The sequence below is a fragment of the Porites lutea genome, chromosome 9 (assembly GCF_958299795.1).
Source record: "Porites lutea chromosome 9, jaPorLute2.1, whole genome shotgun sequence".
NCBI lineage: Eukaryota > Metazoa > Cnidaria > Anthozoa > Scleractinia > Poritidae > Porites > Porites lutea.
Genome location: NC_133209.1, coordinates 31,441,651 through 31,460,614, shown reverse-complemented (window position 1 = coordinate 31,460,614; position 18,964 = coordinate 31,441,651). Strand labels below are relative to the sequence as shown.

The window sequence follows — 18,964 nt, the reverse complement described above, 5'->3', positions numbered from 1 at the left end:
TTTACAGAAATATATATGAGGTAAAATAATGACCGGAAATTACATAATACATGTATGACGGGTATGGTGTTGCTACACGTGGAGCACCTTATCCACAAAGCTAAGAAAATTGAGCCTCTGGGCATCAATAAACGTGATGAACTGTAACTATATATAGTATATCTTTTATTTTTTTTGTTATATTGTCTTTTTAAAGTAGCCACACCATCCACGTCATATTATGTAATTTCCGGTCATTATTTTTGTAAATTCGTGATACCTGATGAAGACTGGTATTGGCCAGTCGAAAAATCGCAACCAAACTCTATTTCACGTTGTTTGATCAGTCCCTGCAAAAGTCTTCTTGACTGTAACGTTTTCAATTTGATCTATTTTGACTGATCACGATCACGAAAGTCATTGCCTTTTTTTGGTTGGTAGGCCTGTTTAAAGTACCGCCTGTCCTTGACCAGTTAAACAAGACTGCTCCAAGCCTGCGTTAGTGTTGAACATCCATATATGAAAAAAATCCTTCGAGTTGTTTTTTTGGCCAAAAGAAAATTTTCTTTCATTGCGAAGCCTGGGTTGTCTAGTCAATCATGGCCGAAAGGCCAGACTAATACATCAAACTTTGAATACCCCTAGGTGAAAACAAGCTTGTGCAAACGAATCACAAACAAAACACCTGTTTCACACCGAATTCACACAGTGTGTGTGCGTTTGCTGCTCTCTAGTGTATCATTAAATTTAAAGACGAACTTAGGCATTGAAACGAATGGCAATGGATGGACATGGAATGAAACTTTAAAAAGTTGGGCCAACCTAGCTTTTCAAGTTTTGATGCGATGCCTGCACAACCCTCCAAAAAGAATTATCATGTTTAGTGCTCCCCTGTAACATTTTCTTGATATTTTCTTCATAATTTTACAGAAGCATTTTTTGTACACGGTAAAGGTACAATAAGCACAGAATTGACCTAAATCCCCGGGGAGGGGTACTCAGGGGAATTCTTGGTGGGGATGTGCCTCCCGGTACCCCAAATCCTGACCCTGCTTCAGACCAAAAAATGTCATTTTCCACACTCGTTTTCAGACCAGGCCTCTAGAATCCATAGCCATTTTCAGACCTGGCCTTTAGGCAGAAATTATGTCATCATTACTTATATTAGAGCGCAAACAAAAAAATTCTTCAAATCCACTTCGAATTCGCATATTTCTCTTTCTTTCCGTACTCAGATTATTTAGAATTGAAGCGATAAATACGTTCATATACTCCCGTAGTTCCCTCGAAAACCATACCCGATTCCAGACCAAAACGGGCAAAATCTATACCCGTTTTCAGACCAAAAAAGGCGCAAAAACCTTACCTTTTGTGGCGGCACATACCCTGATAATGACTCATAGAATGGATTAGCCCCAGGGCCTAACAACAGCAATATCCTGGTGAAATAGCCCCTTTAGGCTTCAGGCAATTGTTCCTCTCTGCTGTCGAGTGTCGTGCTCCTGTCTATCGATGTCTAGCTCCCACGTTGTTTCATTCATTCGTTATTAATTTTGGTTCCCAGGTGAGAAACGATACTGTTTTTCAGTTTCACGACTTTTATACCTATTTTGGCATGTTATTTTGCCGGCGGGCACCCTTATCTTTAGCCGAGGGACAAAGTTAGAATTCTTTGTTTAGTCGGTGCAACTGGGCAATGCCGGTTCCTTTATTTGGGATAGTGTCAAACTGCGAAATTTTTAACTCGCTTTAAGTGCTTCATTTCATTTAAGATACTTACTCACCAGCTCCTCCGGCAGAAAAAACTCTGCACAATGTTATCAGCAGGAGAAGTGCAACACTGGTCCTCTTGACCTGTTCGTTATCTTTAAAGTCAAGCAGCGGATGGTTTTAGATAGCATCATTCCCGGGGGAGATGTACTTAACAAAGATTTATACGGGGAGGCTTCGCCCCTCCGCCCCGAGCTCCAGCCCCGTAGGCTTTCATATACCATTTGGCTGAAAAGGTAACCCTTTCGTATACTGTCTTTGACGCCCCGGGAAAAACGGGGCGTATAAGACAAACCAACCACGCGACTGACAAGCGACTCGAACGACTCAAGAAAGAAACCTCTTCTCGCAGGGTAATTACTGATTCGACCCACAAGCTAAGACCCTTGAGTAATAGATATCTATAAACATGACCAACTGTCAGAACTCTGTAACTACATATCACTAGCATAAAAATTTATATTTCATTTTCTTTTCACACCATATCACGTCATATGCAACCTCTGATCAGTATCACTTATGTTACGGCGTGAAATCAATGATTTGTGTTAACCTGAAGAACACTGACAGAACTGACTCATGGAAGGATAAAGTAATGCTCAAGCCAAAATTAGGAAGAGAATACGTTGTATGATACCTGTATAAAAATTGCCTCTTTATTTAGAATAAAATCGCTCTAATCTGTAAGTGGTATAGGATCTAGCCTGTGCCAGGCTCTCAGATAGTATAGTGCGGACGTATTAAACGACTTTTCACCACTATCTCGGAGCCTGGAACAGGCTATATAGGATCAGGAGACATAATAGGTGTCTAAAATTGCCTTTAGAAAATGTTGCCTGTCCACATGCCACAGACGTTTTTTCTTTTCTTCTTTTTTCAACAATTTTTACGTGAGGAGCATGCACGAGCCAACGGTAATTTGCTTTTCGTGGAGTCGAGAAAGCAAGTTCACTCCCAGAGATGTCTAAAGACTGTCTATTTTCTCATGCATTTGTCCACCGGCCACCCCGCTAGTGTTCAATAACCCCCCCCCCCCCCCCTCTCCCTCTGCTTTTGTTTTCACACAGGCTATAGGAAACGAAGTCGTTCCAATCCGTAAGAAGAGCCGGTTAGCTCATTTCCTCAAAGGGGGTAGTAAGATTGGTCGCTTTTGAGCTTAAAGAATTTCCTGGGTTAATTGTCGTGACCTCTTTTCGCCGTCTAAGCCGCGTTAGGTTCTAAACTGGAATTGTTCATTCTTTTCCACATACAGGGGCGTACTTAAAGCTACGTTTTGTCAGTAAAAGAACTGTCATTGATAAACAAAAAAACAAAAACATGAAATGAAAGTAAAGGCTAAAGGCGGTGTAATTGATAACGTCAATTGGAAAATGAAATGCGCTTTTTTCGACACAGTATCAATATCAAACAGTATCGAAAAGTCACAAAAAATTGATATAAAAAAGATACGAAATCAAAAGATGAATGATTTGATTTCAGAACTTTTGCGTCTATCTCAGAATGACCTAAGTGAAGTTGTGAAGGAAGAACGGCTTTACAAGCTTCTTGTTAGAACTTGTTACCAAACTCCAAATATAGATCTACCTTCGGATCACGTAACAAACCACGATTTGATGGAAACCCACATGCGCTTGTCATCTTAATTGCTCAGCACAAACAAAAACATGATTTTTGGCTCTTTCTTCGAAGCCTGAGTACACACCTGGTATGTCCTTAAAATATTACATTGGCCAATTTCAACCTCACCCATAGAAAAAGAAGTTAACTTAAAAAAGTATCCATCTCTGTAAGATTCTAGAAGCGACTTGCAGTCGTAATTTTGATGATACGTGTTTTTCAGCGGGAGTTGGAGTTGAGACCTCGTTATCAGTTTCCTGACCTATCTTCTAGAACCTCAGTTGATGGAAGGGCGTTGTTATTTTGATGGTATCGAGGTTCGTGACCATGGACTCCTCAACCTACTTCTGGCTATTGTTTGCTAAAAATACCCGCTTAGCATCGACTAACTGTGCATTTGATAATGTTAATGTCCGTGTCCACGATGTCTAATCTCTGTACTGTACCGCTAAAGAACGTTTTTCACCTGCACTAAAACTTTAAAGTTCAATTATGGAAAACTCCAACTGGCAGCGCCTACGAAAGTTGCCCATTTTCGAGCAAAATGTCAGGAAATCAGCTCCACATCAAGGACAATTCAGCGATATCGACCCCGAACTGTGTTTAAATCTGCTCCGTATACCATCTCTAAAGAATTTTTCGGCGCTTCACCCAAAACTCGCCAAATGTTCGTCCGAATGGATGTGGGAATTTCTTTCCCTTGGAGGGCTAGAGGTACTTATGAACGCTCTAGAGATTCTTTCAATGCGTCTTTCCGCCGAATCTGGGCATTTCGCTTTCATGGATGCATTTGTGGCAGTAGAATGCGTTCAGTGCATCAAAGGAGTTCTCAACTCTCACGCCGGCGTGCAATATTTTGTCTCCTCTCCCGATCTTGTTAGCCAGTTGACGTACGGTAAGAGAATATACAATGCTAGCAAAATATGTATTTTACTATATCGATCTGACCAAATAACCCTAAATCTTGTTTGTAATAGCAATTTTAGAAATTGCCTTAGGGCACTCAACCTGTGGGTGTCGTTGAATTAGCGCCGTTTTGCAGTTTCAAGGATCTCTGGTTCTTCGTTTCTGAGTACAGCCGCTTGTGTGATTTTTCCTGTTAAACTGCCCTTTAATCCTTTTGTTTCGACGAGAGAGAAAGACTCATTTAAAATGACAATGTGTTACCTCGTGGTCACGAATATCACCTTCGATGCCGGCGAGCGGTTGCATGAGATCCGTGAATGTAATTTCAGTTACGCCACCAAGCTTAGCAATGACCACAAAAATCTACCGATTCTAAATTGTGGGCAAAATCGCATTGAAGTTCTCTATTTACACTTGATACTTGTTCTATTTATTTTAGTTTCCGGTGTGAATGCTGATTTCGTATTTCGACGTACACGTCTGATTAGGAGTTTTTGTGTGGTCTGTTCCAAAGTACAACACACCGTCTACTGCATATGGCAAGAGTAAAAATTTCTCATTCTAGAAGTCTAGATATGTGTTAGAGGGAAAATAATTATTGGAAAGAATGTCTTACCTTGTTTGATAGCGTGATCTGTTCAAAACATTTCATGCGTGATTACGTGACCTGGCTTTAATGGACAAGTGGAAACACTTCATTAAAACATCACGAATTATTACAAGATTTCAAGTTACTGCTATTCGATTGTTGCTTTAATTAATCGCATGTTTTATAAGTAGTCTAACAGTGGCAAAGAGCTATGTTTTAGACCAAAAGCTTGTTTTAATGAAGAGTTGTTGTTGTGAGTTGTTAGTGACGCAAGCTGGGTGCCTATCAAATTATTGTTCTTTGGCAGCCGGTTCAGTTATAACATAAGAAAGGTCTATAAATACAAAAACACGAAAACAAAACAAACAAACAAGAGAACAAAACAAAAGAAAAGGAAAAAAGGAATAAAATGAGGAAAATAAATAGAAAGAAAAAAAAACATATAATAAAAGCCAAGCCTCAGGCTGTGCGCATGCCTAGTTATCTTAATTTTTTTTTTGACTAAAGTAAATTCCACTTCCCTCAACCCTTTATCGGTTTTAGCTCAAAATACTTTTGCGCTTTCCTGTCTTTATATACTATTCATCACCATTCATTGCAATTAGTGGCTGGCAATGCAGAATGCTGCCTTTGTTTCCTGGGTGAATTCTAATGATTGGCATTTAATGGTCCGTGCGCCACGGGACCACCAAAACTACCCGTGAAATGTATTCCGTAGAAATTTAACGAAGATGTCGAGCACCGGGGCGAAAAACAAATGGTCGTCTTTACAAAGACATTTCAATAGCGGAGAACACATTTTGTTGCTTTCGAGCGAATCTTCTCCAGAATATTGCGTTCGATTATTGAAATACCCGTCTGTTCAAAACTACTGTGGTATGAGAGGCAAGCTGATGTGTTCTTCAAACGACTGGATGGCAGAATTTCTTGAAAATGATGGGATGGACGTTTTATTGGGCGCTTTGGAACGATTAAGTTCTCGAAAGTTGTTTGTTGACGCTGTTATGCTTCTGGAATGTACATGTTGCATTAAAATGGTTTTGAACTCCAAAGCTGGACTGGAATTCATGATTGGAAATCGCGACTTTACGCGAAGACTTGGTCGAGGTTAGTAATCTTCTTGTAGCGTTTGGTATCACGCAGTTTTGTCCAGCGGGTTCTTTTTAAAACATGTCTTTGTATGTCCACCGTATTTCATTGTCTATCTTTCGTCCGTCACTCTTAAACCGATCGACCAAAGTGAAAAAATTTCACTAACACGGAAATTATTTTTAAAAGTATTGCTTCTTGCGCCTTATTATGTGGTCAATACTGGGTTTACCTCGGTGTTAAAACCTGTGAAGTTTTTCTGTGTTTTCTAGCTATTATTTTTCTTGGCTCTATTGTGTGGTCTTCTCTGGTTCATCTTTTGTGTTTTAGACACTTCGTTTTACCTCCTGTCCGCGATAACGACAGAAGAAAAATTAAGCTAAAGTTTATTTTTTTACTGGTATGTCTCGAACTGCATTGTTTGGCCGTAACGATTTCCACACGAATGAAAACAGAGATTTGCATTTGAACACAAAAAATTGTGATACATCACTTTCTTACTTTAAAAAATTTACAAATGTTGAGTCGCAATTGTCAACGTTACCCTATGTTATTTGCGGAGCTCTTGTTAATTACAATTATATTTGATAACAACAGGTGTAACAATTAGATGTCCCCTGGTTATGTAGCTGATTTTAGCTGTAAAAGACAATATCTTTTGCTCAAGCTTATATACTGCGTATGTAACAATAGGTTTTGAGATCTATGGAATCTCCTTCGACGCAGTTTTGGTTTTATAATCGCCCGCTTTCATGAAAAGAGAGAAATTAAACAGCGTCGATTAAAAAAAATGCTGTTTAAGCGGTATTTGCAGTCAGGCAAAATACATCAAACATTTATCGTTAGCAAAATTTGCGGTTATAAAGGTTATTTCTAAATATTGATTTAGTACCTTTACGGAGTGAAGTTATAAGGTGAAAATTAGATTTAGCAATAAAGTTCCAGGTTACAAGATTCTCTCTTTTTCAATGTTACATCAACCTGTTTTTCGCAAATTTTGATTCGCAATTGTCTGTCTGTTTGTTTTTCCATTGTTGAAGGGATTAATTATAATTTATAAGTAACGACTTTGGTGAACAACTTCGGGAATCTCATAATTCATTGTTTTGTGATGTCCTCTTACACATTCAGAAGTTAGAAGTGAGATTTGTTCTTAACGTGTTCCAGGCGTTCACAGAGTAGATCGCAATCGCAATCGCGATTTCACTCGCTCCCCACCACCTGAACGCCCCGCTCGACTATCCGAACTCCTAGAACAGGCTGATTTGTTCTTGATGCTTACTACTTTTTTGTCGTAGTTTATAGACGGACTCTGTTTTCTCAAACTCTATTTTTCCATTCTGGTTTTGACAAAGACAAAAGTCACGTTGACACGTTGCTGGAAAAATTTTCGAACCGGTAGCCTGCGAAACCAGCCGTTTCTCCTCGCTCTTCGCCGCGGAGGACGTTTCGCGAGAGCGAGGAGAGTAACGGCTGTTTTCGCAGGCTATCTCGACCGGCTGAAAAAATTAACCCCTCACATCTTGTTCACACGGAATAGTCAGTTCAATATGTTCACTGTGTTCACAAGGACTAACTGGCAAAACCAGGTGGAATTTTAACTTTTGTCAGCGTTTTTATCATCTGCCATGCGCAGTGGGCTACTTGAGCAAGTATCCCTTCAGCTGAGTGATCACGTTTCATGAAACCACGCCTCTGCCGTACAGGAAACTCGGGTATTCACACTGCGTCACTCAACTTTTCGACCGTACCGGCTAAAAATGACCTCAAGTGGGCGCTAAATTTTTGATCGACTAAGCGCTTTAGTTATCATACAGTTGGCGGAATGAGCGAAACATCTGAACGCTTTAATTTTCAACCGGTCGAAAGTTCGTCCAGTTATAAGCTTTGATTGTAATCAGATTACGGTCCCCTGCAAGTACGTCACTTCCGGTTGGTAGTACGACTTTAAGAAAACCAGCTCATTGTCTTCCAAATATAATGTAGAAGGTAAAATTGAATATTTTAGAGCGAAAAGACCCCTCTCATTCATCGTGTTTTCACTAAACTCAATGCGAACAACAAATTATTTTCCAGTAAATATTAACTTGCTCATGAGAGCCGATGAACGACCACCCCTCCTGGGATTTCTCCAGTAATCCCAGTGTTTGCACAAATTTTCAGTCTTTGCTTTTGTTTGTGCATTTCCTGCACTGCTCTCGAAGCTGGTTTCTGGAAATTGCGCACGATTTTCGCTGGCTTTCTCCTACATATCGAGCATCAACCGAAAACCGGTGGCGCTCTCTAGCCCTTGTGTGTTGAAACGTCAGTGGAAACCGTAAAATGGCCTTCAACGCAAAGTCCATATGGCGAAAGATTTCTAGAGAAAATAAGGACGTCTCCTTCCCAAACACTGAACTTATCGCGGACGCAGATCCCGAGTTGTGCGTCAAATTATTGAAAACTCCGTCGCTGAAGAATTTCTCCGGGATAAGGCCGCGCTTAGAGAAGGCGAACAAAGAATGGCTGAGCGAATTTCTTGTCCTCGGTGGAATGAACTGCTTGCTCGACAGTCTATCGTGTTTATCTGAGACTAGACACTTCTCTGAAGCTCTTGAACAAATCGAATGTGTAAGATGTATCAAAGCAGTCATGAATTCTCCCACTGGTTTGGAGCTTATGATCCAAAGTAACGAGCAAACTAGGTCGCTAATAAAAGGTAAGAGAAAATTCTACGTGTAATTCAAGTCGCCATTGTAATGCCCTTTGGGAACCGGTTTTATTTACGTGGACCAGTTTAGAATATTTATTTCATTTAGACAATAACAACGCTTTTAAAAAACCGTTAGCAGGAAAAGTAAGTACCCTGTGAAGTATGGTTATAGTAGTAAATATCAATAGAAAATGAATGTGGGGGATTTCATCACTCATTTTGTCTTTATTTTCCGTGGTATTCGAAATTCATGATACATTCATTTTTCCTTTCTACTCGATTGTTTGTTGAAGAGTTAAACAGAGGATTGTGAAATTTGCATATAAAACAAAAGGATGACTGCATGACGTATACCTTATTCTTTCCCTTTGAGTACCAGCAACCATGTGCAGTGCCGGATCCACACCTTGAGATAAGAGGAGGAGGGGGGGCCTCCCCTGGATCCGCCACTGATGTGCTTATTCAGGTCCTTTTCTTTTCTTTTTCTTCTTTCTTTTTGTTTTCTTTTTCTTCTTCGGATAGACTTTCTTATTTCCGAACCTTAATAATAATAATAATAAACATCAAGTCATTTCATACTGTCAGTTTACTTTCTGTTATGTTTATGCACTATTTGAGTGAATTGAAGTACTGACGGGGATAAGTCTGCTCAGTTAGCCTAAGTCCCAAAGTATTATTGTACACAAACATAGCAATTTCTGGCCTTTTTTTACCGAAATTCCACAGAGACTATGCAAATAAAGTTAATTTTCTTATACGAATATGTCACAGCGTAGGTCCACAGAATTATTATCAATTATTGGACGAGGCTGTGTTCTTCATCTAGCATGCAGTTTTCATCCGTTGAGTGGTATTTTAGGGAATAGTTGGGCTATTTCGTCTTTGTACAACGCCCATGAAATTTTCCGCCATTTCATCCAGTTCAGCTCTTCCGAAACAGCTGAGCCACGGCTCTTCTTGCTTGTGGTTCCTTTCTTCGGTCGATATCAATACGGTTGAGGTCAATCGTACTGATTCGGCAAACTTCTTCCAAGTTTGCTATTTTAACGCTAGCTGGTTATGAAGAATTACCCTTTAAACTTAACGGCTTATAAGTAAAGGAGATGAAATATTTCCAATGAATAATGAATCCCTTAAATGATCGGAAGGGCTTCAGTTGGTGCAGCAGCGAGTTGCGCGAGAGTTTACGAGATGCGTATTTCTAGTAATTCCCGTAACTGTTTTTTTACTCTTTAACATTTGAATCGAAGCTGGAATCAGAGTGTTATACTGCCTTGTTTATGGACGTGCCTTGTAGCTAAAAAGTGAACGTTAAGTGTATTTTAATGAATTTTCGCTTCTTATTTCAATACACATCATGTGTAATTAGAATATACTCTGTTGATATTGTTCTTACTTTTGACCAGTCATAAAAACAAGAATTGACGCTGTCACCTGTTAGCTAAGTTTTTTATTCAAAAAAGTTTCGACTGTGTAGACAAAGGCGACTTCTAAGCAAATTTTTCGAAGGTGTAATACACCTGCACTGGAATTGAGAGCCATTTTTGATGGAGATAAATTTAATAGATCCTCTAATGGCTAACGTTCGCAGTCCCAAAATTACCTTTGAGCGTGGATATTAATTAAAATTACTTGCGTGTACATGTTGTGCTGTTTTTAAGCAAATTACAAACTAATTCATTTACCTCATTGAACAGAATCCTTTTAAATTTGAAAACTGTCAGTTCATTCCATACCCATGTATTATCAGATTTAAGTACCCTTTAAACAGAGCCAACAGAAAATGAGCCTCATTTGCTAGTCTTGTCTATAATTACAAAGTCTTACTAAAAAAAACTTTCACTAAGTGAATAACAAAATATTCAATATTCTGACGTTTACAAATGAATATTTGCGTTTATGTACTGATAACCTGTCTCACCTTCTCTGTTTATTGTGATAAATTCGCTCTCGAAAATTATAACAGTACACGCCCGGTTTAATTAGCTCCCTCCGTGATGTCTTTTGTAGACAAATTTCCAAGTCTAATACGTTATTGGTGCGAACTTTCAATCATTAATGCCGTTCCATTTACTAAAGAAAGTCTTCCTAAACGCTGTTAACGATCTGCATGCCCTGGGGTGGGCAAATAAGATAAGACTGAATATTGAAGAGACTCTGCCGGGCGATTCTAATGACTTTGAGAGGATTTTTTTCTCGTAAACCGCAAAGCCGCGTAGATTTTCAGCTTAATGCCACAAAACCGGACAGTTACTTAGACTTATCAGAGTCCATTGTGTATAATGGCTAACGCTATAGTCGCCAGAAGATGGGATGTTATCCGTCAACAGTTTCAGAACAGCGTAGACGATTGTGAGCAAAATGAAACGGGAAGTGTTTCCTTCTCCAAAGATGTTTCTGCAGAATTGTGTGTTCGTTTACTCAGCGCCTCGTCTCTTCAAAACTTCTCTGGCCTTAAATCAAAACTTCAAGAAAGTTCTGGTCAGTGGATTGAAGACTTTATCATCCATGGTGGAATGGAAGTTCTCTTCCAAGCATTAGACAGGTTAAGCCAAACCGGTAGAATGGCTTTCTTAGAGGCATTTATGCAACTGGAGTGTGTTAATTGCATCAAAGCGGTTATGAACTCAAAACAAGGGCTCGATTCGATGACGAAAAACAAGACTTTGGTGCGAAATCTAGCTCAAGGTTGGCTTGAACTGATAGATCGTACCTTAATTGTGTTTCTGTGCTTTTTTAATTTCACAACATATAATAGGGAAGTGTTTTGTCCTCCGAGTTTTAATCCAGTGATTCGAGCTCGATGCTTTTCCGTAATGGTGTTCGCTTATCGTATGTTTGCGTTCATTCCAAGGAATTATTTTAGATTATTTCATGTTTACATTTGTGGCTTGATACTTTAAGTTGATATAGAAGATACAGAGAAACAAATCATGGAACTTATCCATATATTTAGCGACCCTAATTTATCTTCCATTTGACTTGCGTAGGCCGGGTGTTAATAACTCCCGCCATTTTTCCTCTGCCCCAAAATTTATCAGGCCAAAAAACTCTTAGGTGGGTGATATCGCATTTCTTATAATAACGGAAAGTTTATTTGTGACCGTTCGTAAATTGAAATTTCTCACTGTAGATCTTGGCGCCTTTTGTAATTTGCTTGAAAATCAACCAATGTTTACTTTCTGTTGCAAACAGAAACCTTGCACTCGTGCAGAGAAGAAAATGAGAAAAGCACGAAAGCATTAGTAATTGAAACTTTGTCGAAATGGACATTATCTATATACAGCTGTTTCGAGACAGGTTGTCGGAAGAAATGCGCACGCGACAATCCCGAAAGGTAATATGGGATATGATCAATACACTGTTCGTAACGACTGAAGCTGTAGAACCTACTTTTGTTGCTTTCCTTTCGCACTCGCAAACATACGTCCATGGCCTCCCGTACCATTCTTTCAAATTTTTTTGAAGAAAACTGCCCTCAAATCCACCCACAATACCTTTCGGGATTGTCGCGTGCACTTTTTCCGACAACCTTTCTCGAAATAGCTGTATATCATTTTTACACTAAAAGTAATCTATTATCACTGATAGAGGCTTTTAACTAAAAATGCCTTGTGCAACCAAACAGCCTTAAAAATAACAACGTTTTTTTATCCTCTTTCTTTTCTCTTGTGTGTAGAGCTTTGTTTTAATATTTTCTTTTACATCTACGTGAATAGCCTGCTCTCTTTTTTTTATACGAATCCGCTTTAACCGCGGCAATAAGTTAAGGAGACTTTTCGAGAACTGTGATTAAGATGTCTGTCTATATAACAATTACTTTAAAAACCCTAGTTACAATCAAATTCTCCGTTGTGAAATAGGTGATACAAGAGCATGTTTGCTGGAAACAAATTTATATAAAATTGAATTTTTCCCGCGGCGTTGTCCCGCGGGATAAAAGACCCGGCAGTGTATTTGCAAGTAATGACTCGTACTGTTTGTACTAACCTGTATTTGAAGTCAATGAATAATTAACATAAATGTATCCTTTGCGGGTTTGCAAAACTGACTGCAGTCACAAACCATGTTTTTTCTCCTGTCAGGTTACAATTAAAACTCCCCCGGACGCCGAACTTTTCATGAGCCGAACCTAATTCGAATTAAGGCCGACCCGAATTATTTAGACTGGCTGAATTGATTCAGACGCCGAACTCAATTCAAAGGGAGAAAATTATTCATTTCGGTCAAACTGCTTACAAAATACGTTATAAGAATTCAATTAGTTTCGGTACATGGAAAGTTCGGCGTCTGAATCAAAGGCGTTCGAAAGTCGATCCAAAGTCGAAAGTCCCGGTCGGGCTAGGCGGCAAGAACTGCTGACCCGTTCCAATATTGAAACAGGCGTTCCTTATTTATTCAGACGTCGTTTTTTTCATGTACTTAATTCAATGTACATGTATTAGGTTTGGCTCATGAAATGTACGGCGTCTGAACCGGGCCTTAGGCAATAAATATTATTAACCTTCTCTTCCGTTTTATTTCAGCCCTGGACACAAATAATACTATGATCAAGAAACAGGTCTTCGAGCTTCTTTCCGCGCTGTGTCTTTATTCTAATCAAGGACATAAACTGGCAATCGATGCACTCGAGAATTACAAGGTATTTTGTAATACATATTAATTAGTTTCCCCTTTCGAAGTACGGTACATCGGGAGCATTTGGCCTAAGCTGAGATGCTGTCCCAAAAAGTACATTTGTTCAAAAAGAAGCTTGGAATAGTTTTATGTCTAATAAGGTTATGTTCACACTGTGCTTGATAGCTCTTGCGTCAGCATGAAAACCATACCGTTGGGACCTCCGTTCATGCTTAAGAACGGTGCTTTCGGGGCGATTTCTGTAACGGAGCTGCGCTACGTCGCGCCGATCTCGAAAGTGGTGCTAACCTCGCATAGAACGTAAAGATAGTGTTAATTTTTTTTCTTTTCGCGAACTGACTGGAATTAACTAGCGGGACATGTCAGATGCCTAGGTAAACAACTAAACGATATAATTTCGAAGTAATTCAAATTGGTGCAAGTTGCTTTCTCATGTGACGTTTTCCCTGGCGATACGGCATCGTTGCTTCCAATAGAAACTTTAAGATCCGACAGCGATGACGCCAACGAAAACGTTCCTGACAAACAGACTTTACGTCGTTTCCAACTTTTCGCGATTATTCTAACTTATTCCTTTAAAGGTAGGAAAATTCAGGTTGAGCTGAAGGGTCAGATATAGTGATATTTCACTTTATAAATTTAGTCATTTCATGTCGTACTCGCGCGGGAATGAATTGTATCTCCCTGCTTCTTGTTAGGCTGAATAACAGGTTGTAGGTGTACCAGTTAAAGAGAGATATACAGCTGATACTTTTCTCCTATCTTTCCAATAACAGCTTACTAAAGGACAAAGATACAGATTTAGCCTGGTCATTAATGAACTAAAAAATGCTGAAGTCATACCTTATATGACTACTTGCCTGGCTTTTATTAACACCATACTTATTGCTACTGAAGACTTCGAAGAACGTGTGAGACTGAGGAACGAATTTGCAGGTACATAACGCAAAAGTACATTTCCTAAAATGTAAAAAAAAAGCAATAAGTAGATAATGTACATTATTTTATATTATAGAATGTCCAAAATCACAAATGTACCGTTTGAATGATCATTTCAAGATGTCGTTTCCGTTGACTCAAGGATCTTCCTCTTCGAGGCAATGGTTACACTCACTGAGTTGTGTTTCAGTAGGAGACTAAAATTGAAAGTTACTCTTTTAAATAACTATCAAGACAAGACTAATTCTGCATACTGAGACTTGAATGTCTAGATGCGAATATAACTGTCACAGTTTCCGATTATTATAAATTTGTTTTCCAATAGTAGTAAAAAACGGAGATGGCTCCTTGAATTTGAATGTTGCAGTCCTCTTGAAACATGATCTCACACAGTTGTGTAAACCTTGTCAAAGTTGAATATCAACTGACATTGCTATTTTGGAGGGAAGACTTTAGCAGCGAACCTCTGTCCCCTTAAACGTTCTTAACTTCGTATTTGATTCTTGAATTATTTATATCTTAGTGTTATCACTTAGATAACCACAAGCTCGTGAATGGTTTAAGTCCTGCAATAACAAAGGAAAAGAAGGGGGAGTGAGATAAGTCTTAGGTGTGAAACAAGATGAAAATCGCCAAGACTGAATTGAAAAGCGAGCAAAAAAAAGGAGGGGGCAACTTGCCTTGCATTTTAGATAGTTAAAGGAATTTGTCTTGGTATTGCTGCTTGTCCAACAAGCTTGAGCTAATTTTTTTTATTTTATTTTAAATTAAGTGGTTACAAGTTAGTTTCTCGTGTCGTTTAGTGGTCGAACACTGCTACCTGCAGCGAGAAAATTGTCGCGAAGATTCTTGAGGTTTGAACTGTAATCGTAATTGGTCAAAAACAGAAAGTTTACATTCAATGTACAACTCGGCTACTTTTCGCGCCAAATAGTTGGCAGGTGAATTTGTCTAACAACACGTACTAGTTAATTTTTACAAAAAAGAGGAGAAGCATCGACGCCGTTACCTTGCTATTTTTTTAAATTTTTTCGACGATTGCAACAACCGCGTATTTGTCGTTGAGTATTTGTGGGAATATCTCCAGGACTTTTTAAATTTTTTGGCCTGCCTCAGCGGAGAAATAAATACATGTAGGGTCAGCATGAAGCTCCATGTTGCTGGAAATTAATGGCTCCAATTTATCCCTCTTCAGGTCTTGGATTATTGGACATTCTGAGCAATTTAAGGTAAGAGGTAACTCACAGACAATTACGAAGGCCGGAACAGTTTCCAATTGAAAGCGAGAACCTAGGAAGGCGAGCTTTCTTAGTGCATTCAAACGCTCTATTTTTATAGGGGATGAAGTTGACAAAGGAAATTTTTGTTCTTACTACATTTTATATGAGGCCGAAAATTATTTCGAAGTACCGTTAAGTGTATCTCTGTTTTCTAAAAATTTCGGTATAGGTATTTACGACTGGAGCAAGACTAAGTACTTCAGTCAAAACAGGTCCCGTATGTGGAAAAGATACACTGGAAAATTCCTCGTAGCATGCAGCGGATCAAATTCACATCTGCGAAAAGTTGAATTTGACGACATTCAACAATTATAACAATTTACTTGTGTCGTGCTTTTTGAGAAGTAATGAGCTCATTTAAGTGAACACGTAAAGCAAGTAAACAGTTGAGTAGCCACTCGAAATCAGGCAAAAAGAAAGCAACGGATGTTCATTACCAATTAAATCTAGTTGGTTAGGATAATTATTTTTCCTATGACATTAAAACCAAGGGAATATATATACATCTATGAAATATGAATGTAAAAAGTGCAAACAAGCTATTCTAACTACGTTCCACAATTTCTTAGTTTAGGAAAAAATAAGATCACAATTTAAAAATTAATTATCTCTAATGCTATTAAGAAAACATAAAAAAGTTCTCTGTTTGTCTATATTATTTCTGAGCTAAAGTTCCCTTCTTGTGAAATGAAACACTAGCATCTGAGTTCAGGGTTTGAGTGATTAAAACAATTAAAACAATACCGCAACCCTCGAAATTAAATATTACCGACACTGTTTACATTATTCCTGGAATAGCAAAATTCAATACTCGACTCTCGAAGTACGACAACCGATTCAAATTTCGTGAAAATAGCTAACAAGTCTTTATGTTTGAGCATTTATTATAGTTCTAAATTACCTCTTAGGCATAACGACGATGAAGATTTACTGGTTCAACTTGACGTATTTGAAGAACAGAGACTAGAAGATGACGAAGAATTGAGTTCTCCAGAAGGGGTTAATCTCACTTCTCACTTGGATGTCTTTCACGCCTTGTTTAGAAAGGTTATAATATATCATCTCCCTTTCTTAGCATATTGCTTCAGGTGTTTTTGTTTACGTATTGTTTTTATACCCTTGTTAGACCGAAGAAGATCTAGAATAAATTCATCAAAGTGTTGGAATAATCGACAAATTCCCTATTCCCAAGAAGGCCATGCTGAACTTGACAAATGCCCGGAGGATGGGCACACTTGTAATTGACAAAAATCTGACTGAGCCATTACACCTCACCAGGATTAGCTCAGTCGGTAGAGCGCTTGACTGCAGAGCAGGAGGTCGTGGGTTCGATTCCCGTGGCCGTACCAATATAAAGGTACTCCCTTTGCCCTGCTTCTGATTTGGATGACCACGCGCGTAAAATGGCGATCCCATCTCCATCAGAAGGCTTACTTAAAAAAAATTGTCTTGGTATTTAAGTGCTAATTACATTGACGATTCAAAGGAGGTGCACTTTTTTATTTTTATCAATGAAAGGTGGTTAACTACCACCTTAAGTAACTTTCAGTTTATTTCTCGTTCATAGGTGAGCAACAAACCCCAAGGAGTGAACCTTTTGAGCATCTTGCAAAACCTGCTTCTGATAGAAGACGATTCTCCTGTGTCAGACTCTGTTTGGGAGGTGATAGAGAAACTAGTAAGGCGAGCGGTACACATAGAATCCATCCCTCGGGCCGAGTCGCTGTTAGAGGTAGGCGAGAAAGAACTTACGGGCTTGGGAGATAGATCAGCTACAAGACAACATAACAAAACTGAGCGAAGTGACTCTTCCGATGACAATCTTATTGAACAACGAATGTCTGTGGCGGAGCATTCTGTGGAAGATGTTCGCTCAGCCTGTCTGATGTCTGTTCCCGATCGACAGGATACTTTAACTGCAGATCATAATGAGGTTGTAGAACAGATTCAAGCATCGTCGTGTGAAACTGCATTAGAAGAAGCGGCCCCTGTAACATTCTTCGACGAAGCGCCTTCGTCCTCATCGGTTCAAATACTTGAAGGAATCATACAAAATAACAAGAATGTGGCTGTTAGATCTAAACTAATTAGCAAAGAATCAGACTCGAGATCCCCAGAAGGCGAAATAGAAGGAGAGGTTGCATCACCAAGCTCCTGTGAACTTCTTGATCTTGAAAGTGTCGCTATCGAACTTGGTTTATCCAAAAGTTCCCCATCTCCATCCTCTCCAGCAGTAACTGAACAATCGGGTGTTGAAAGTTCGGTAGAGTTAAAGCAAGCTTCCGTTGTCCAAGCAGGACTACCTCCCCCTCCACCTCCCCCACCGCCTATTGCTGGTCAATCCAGTGATAGATTTGAAGAGCAACCTTATCAAGCAGCCCCAATTCAAGGAGGTCCCCCACCTCCACCTCCACCTCCACCACCCCCTCCTCCGCTACCTGGGCAAGATGCCAGTACAGAGTGTGGTGACTACCCGGTCTCCGAGGGTGCTGCTTCGCCTCCACCACCTCCACCGCCCCCACTGTTACCAGGTAACAGCAGCGTACCACCACCTCCACCTCTCCCAGGATTTGGCGCAGTACCCCCACCGCCTCCTCTCCCAGGAATGGGTAATGTACCCCCGCCTCCTCCCCTACCCGGCATGGGAGGTGTACCGCCTCCCCCTCCTTTGCCTGGAATGGGAGGTGTTCCTCCACCTCCTCCTTTGCCTGGAATGGGAGGTGTTCCTCCACCTCCTCCTCTTCCTGGGATGGGTGTTGTTCCTCCACCACCGCCTCCACCTGGTGGTGTTCCACCTCCGCCCCCTCCCGGTGGGTTTGTCACGCGAGCTTTCCAGCAGAATCTGCAAGGCAGGGCAAGTTCTCCCCTCACCCCTGCTGTGAAACCCAAGACCAAGATGAAAACTCTGGCTTGGCAGAAGCTACCGCCTCACGTTATACAAAGGAGCAAAACATGTGTCTGGGCGCGGGTGCAGGCTTTGGAAGTCGTTCAGCCTGATTTCCGACTTGAGGAGGAATTGTTTTGCCAAAAGAAAGCAGCACCCAAGAAAGCAGATTCCAAAAAGAAGGAGTCCTCAGAGGTAAGAGTGGCTGTGGCGTGTCCAGTAGCCTGAGCTTTAGATTATCCTGGTTTATCCCAAAACCTTATCTCTTCTTTGATTACCGTCACCTCTCTCTTAACCTTTTCACTCCCAGAAGTGTTTAAAGTAAAAATTTAACAAGAATTCCAAAGTTCATTTTGTAAAATAATGCAAAACAATAGTAGCATGTAAAAGTACCGTCAAAGAGGTTGCATTTGGAAGATCACACCATAGGATTGTCCACAGACTATAGTTGACTTGCAGAACTCCATCTTCCTTTCACTCTGGCAGTGAAGGTACCTTTCACCTTGAGCTGGTCACTGCCATTGTTTAATCTATACCAGCGGTGGACTTCATCAAGAGAGTTGACTGTATCGATCAAAAAA

General features: G+C 39.9%; 1 protein-coding gene across 1 annotated transcript in view; it reads left to right on the top strand.

The window, feature by feature from the left end:
- Positions 1-18,964, top strand: part of LOC140949184 (inverted formin-2-like) — a 31,500-nt gene that overhangs the window by 2,094 nt on the left and 10,442 nt on the right. The window contains exons 2-6 of the mRNA XM_073398412.1: positions 13,169-13,284; positions 14,057-14,216; positions 15,415-15,448; positions 16,408-16,546; positions 17,067-18,578. Of these exons, the coding sequence (XP_073254513.1) occupies positions 13,169-13,284; positions 14,057-14,216; positions 15,415-15,448; positions 16,408-16,546; positions 17,067-18,578 (1,961 nt within the window). The remainder of the gene's footprint in view (positions 1-13,168; positions 13,285-14,056; positions 14,217-15,414; positions 15,449-16,407; positions 16,547-17,066; positions 18,579-18,964) is intronic.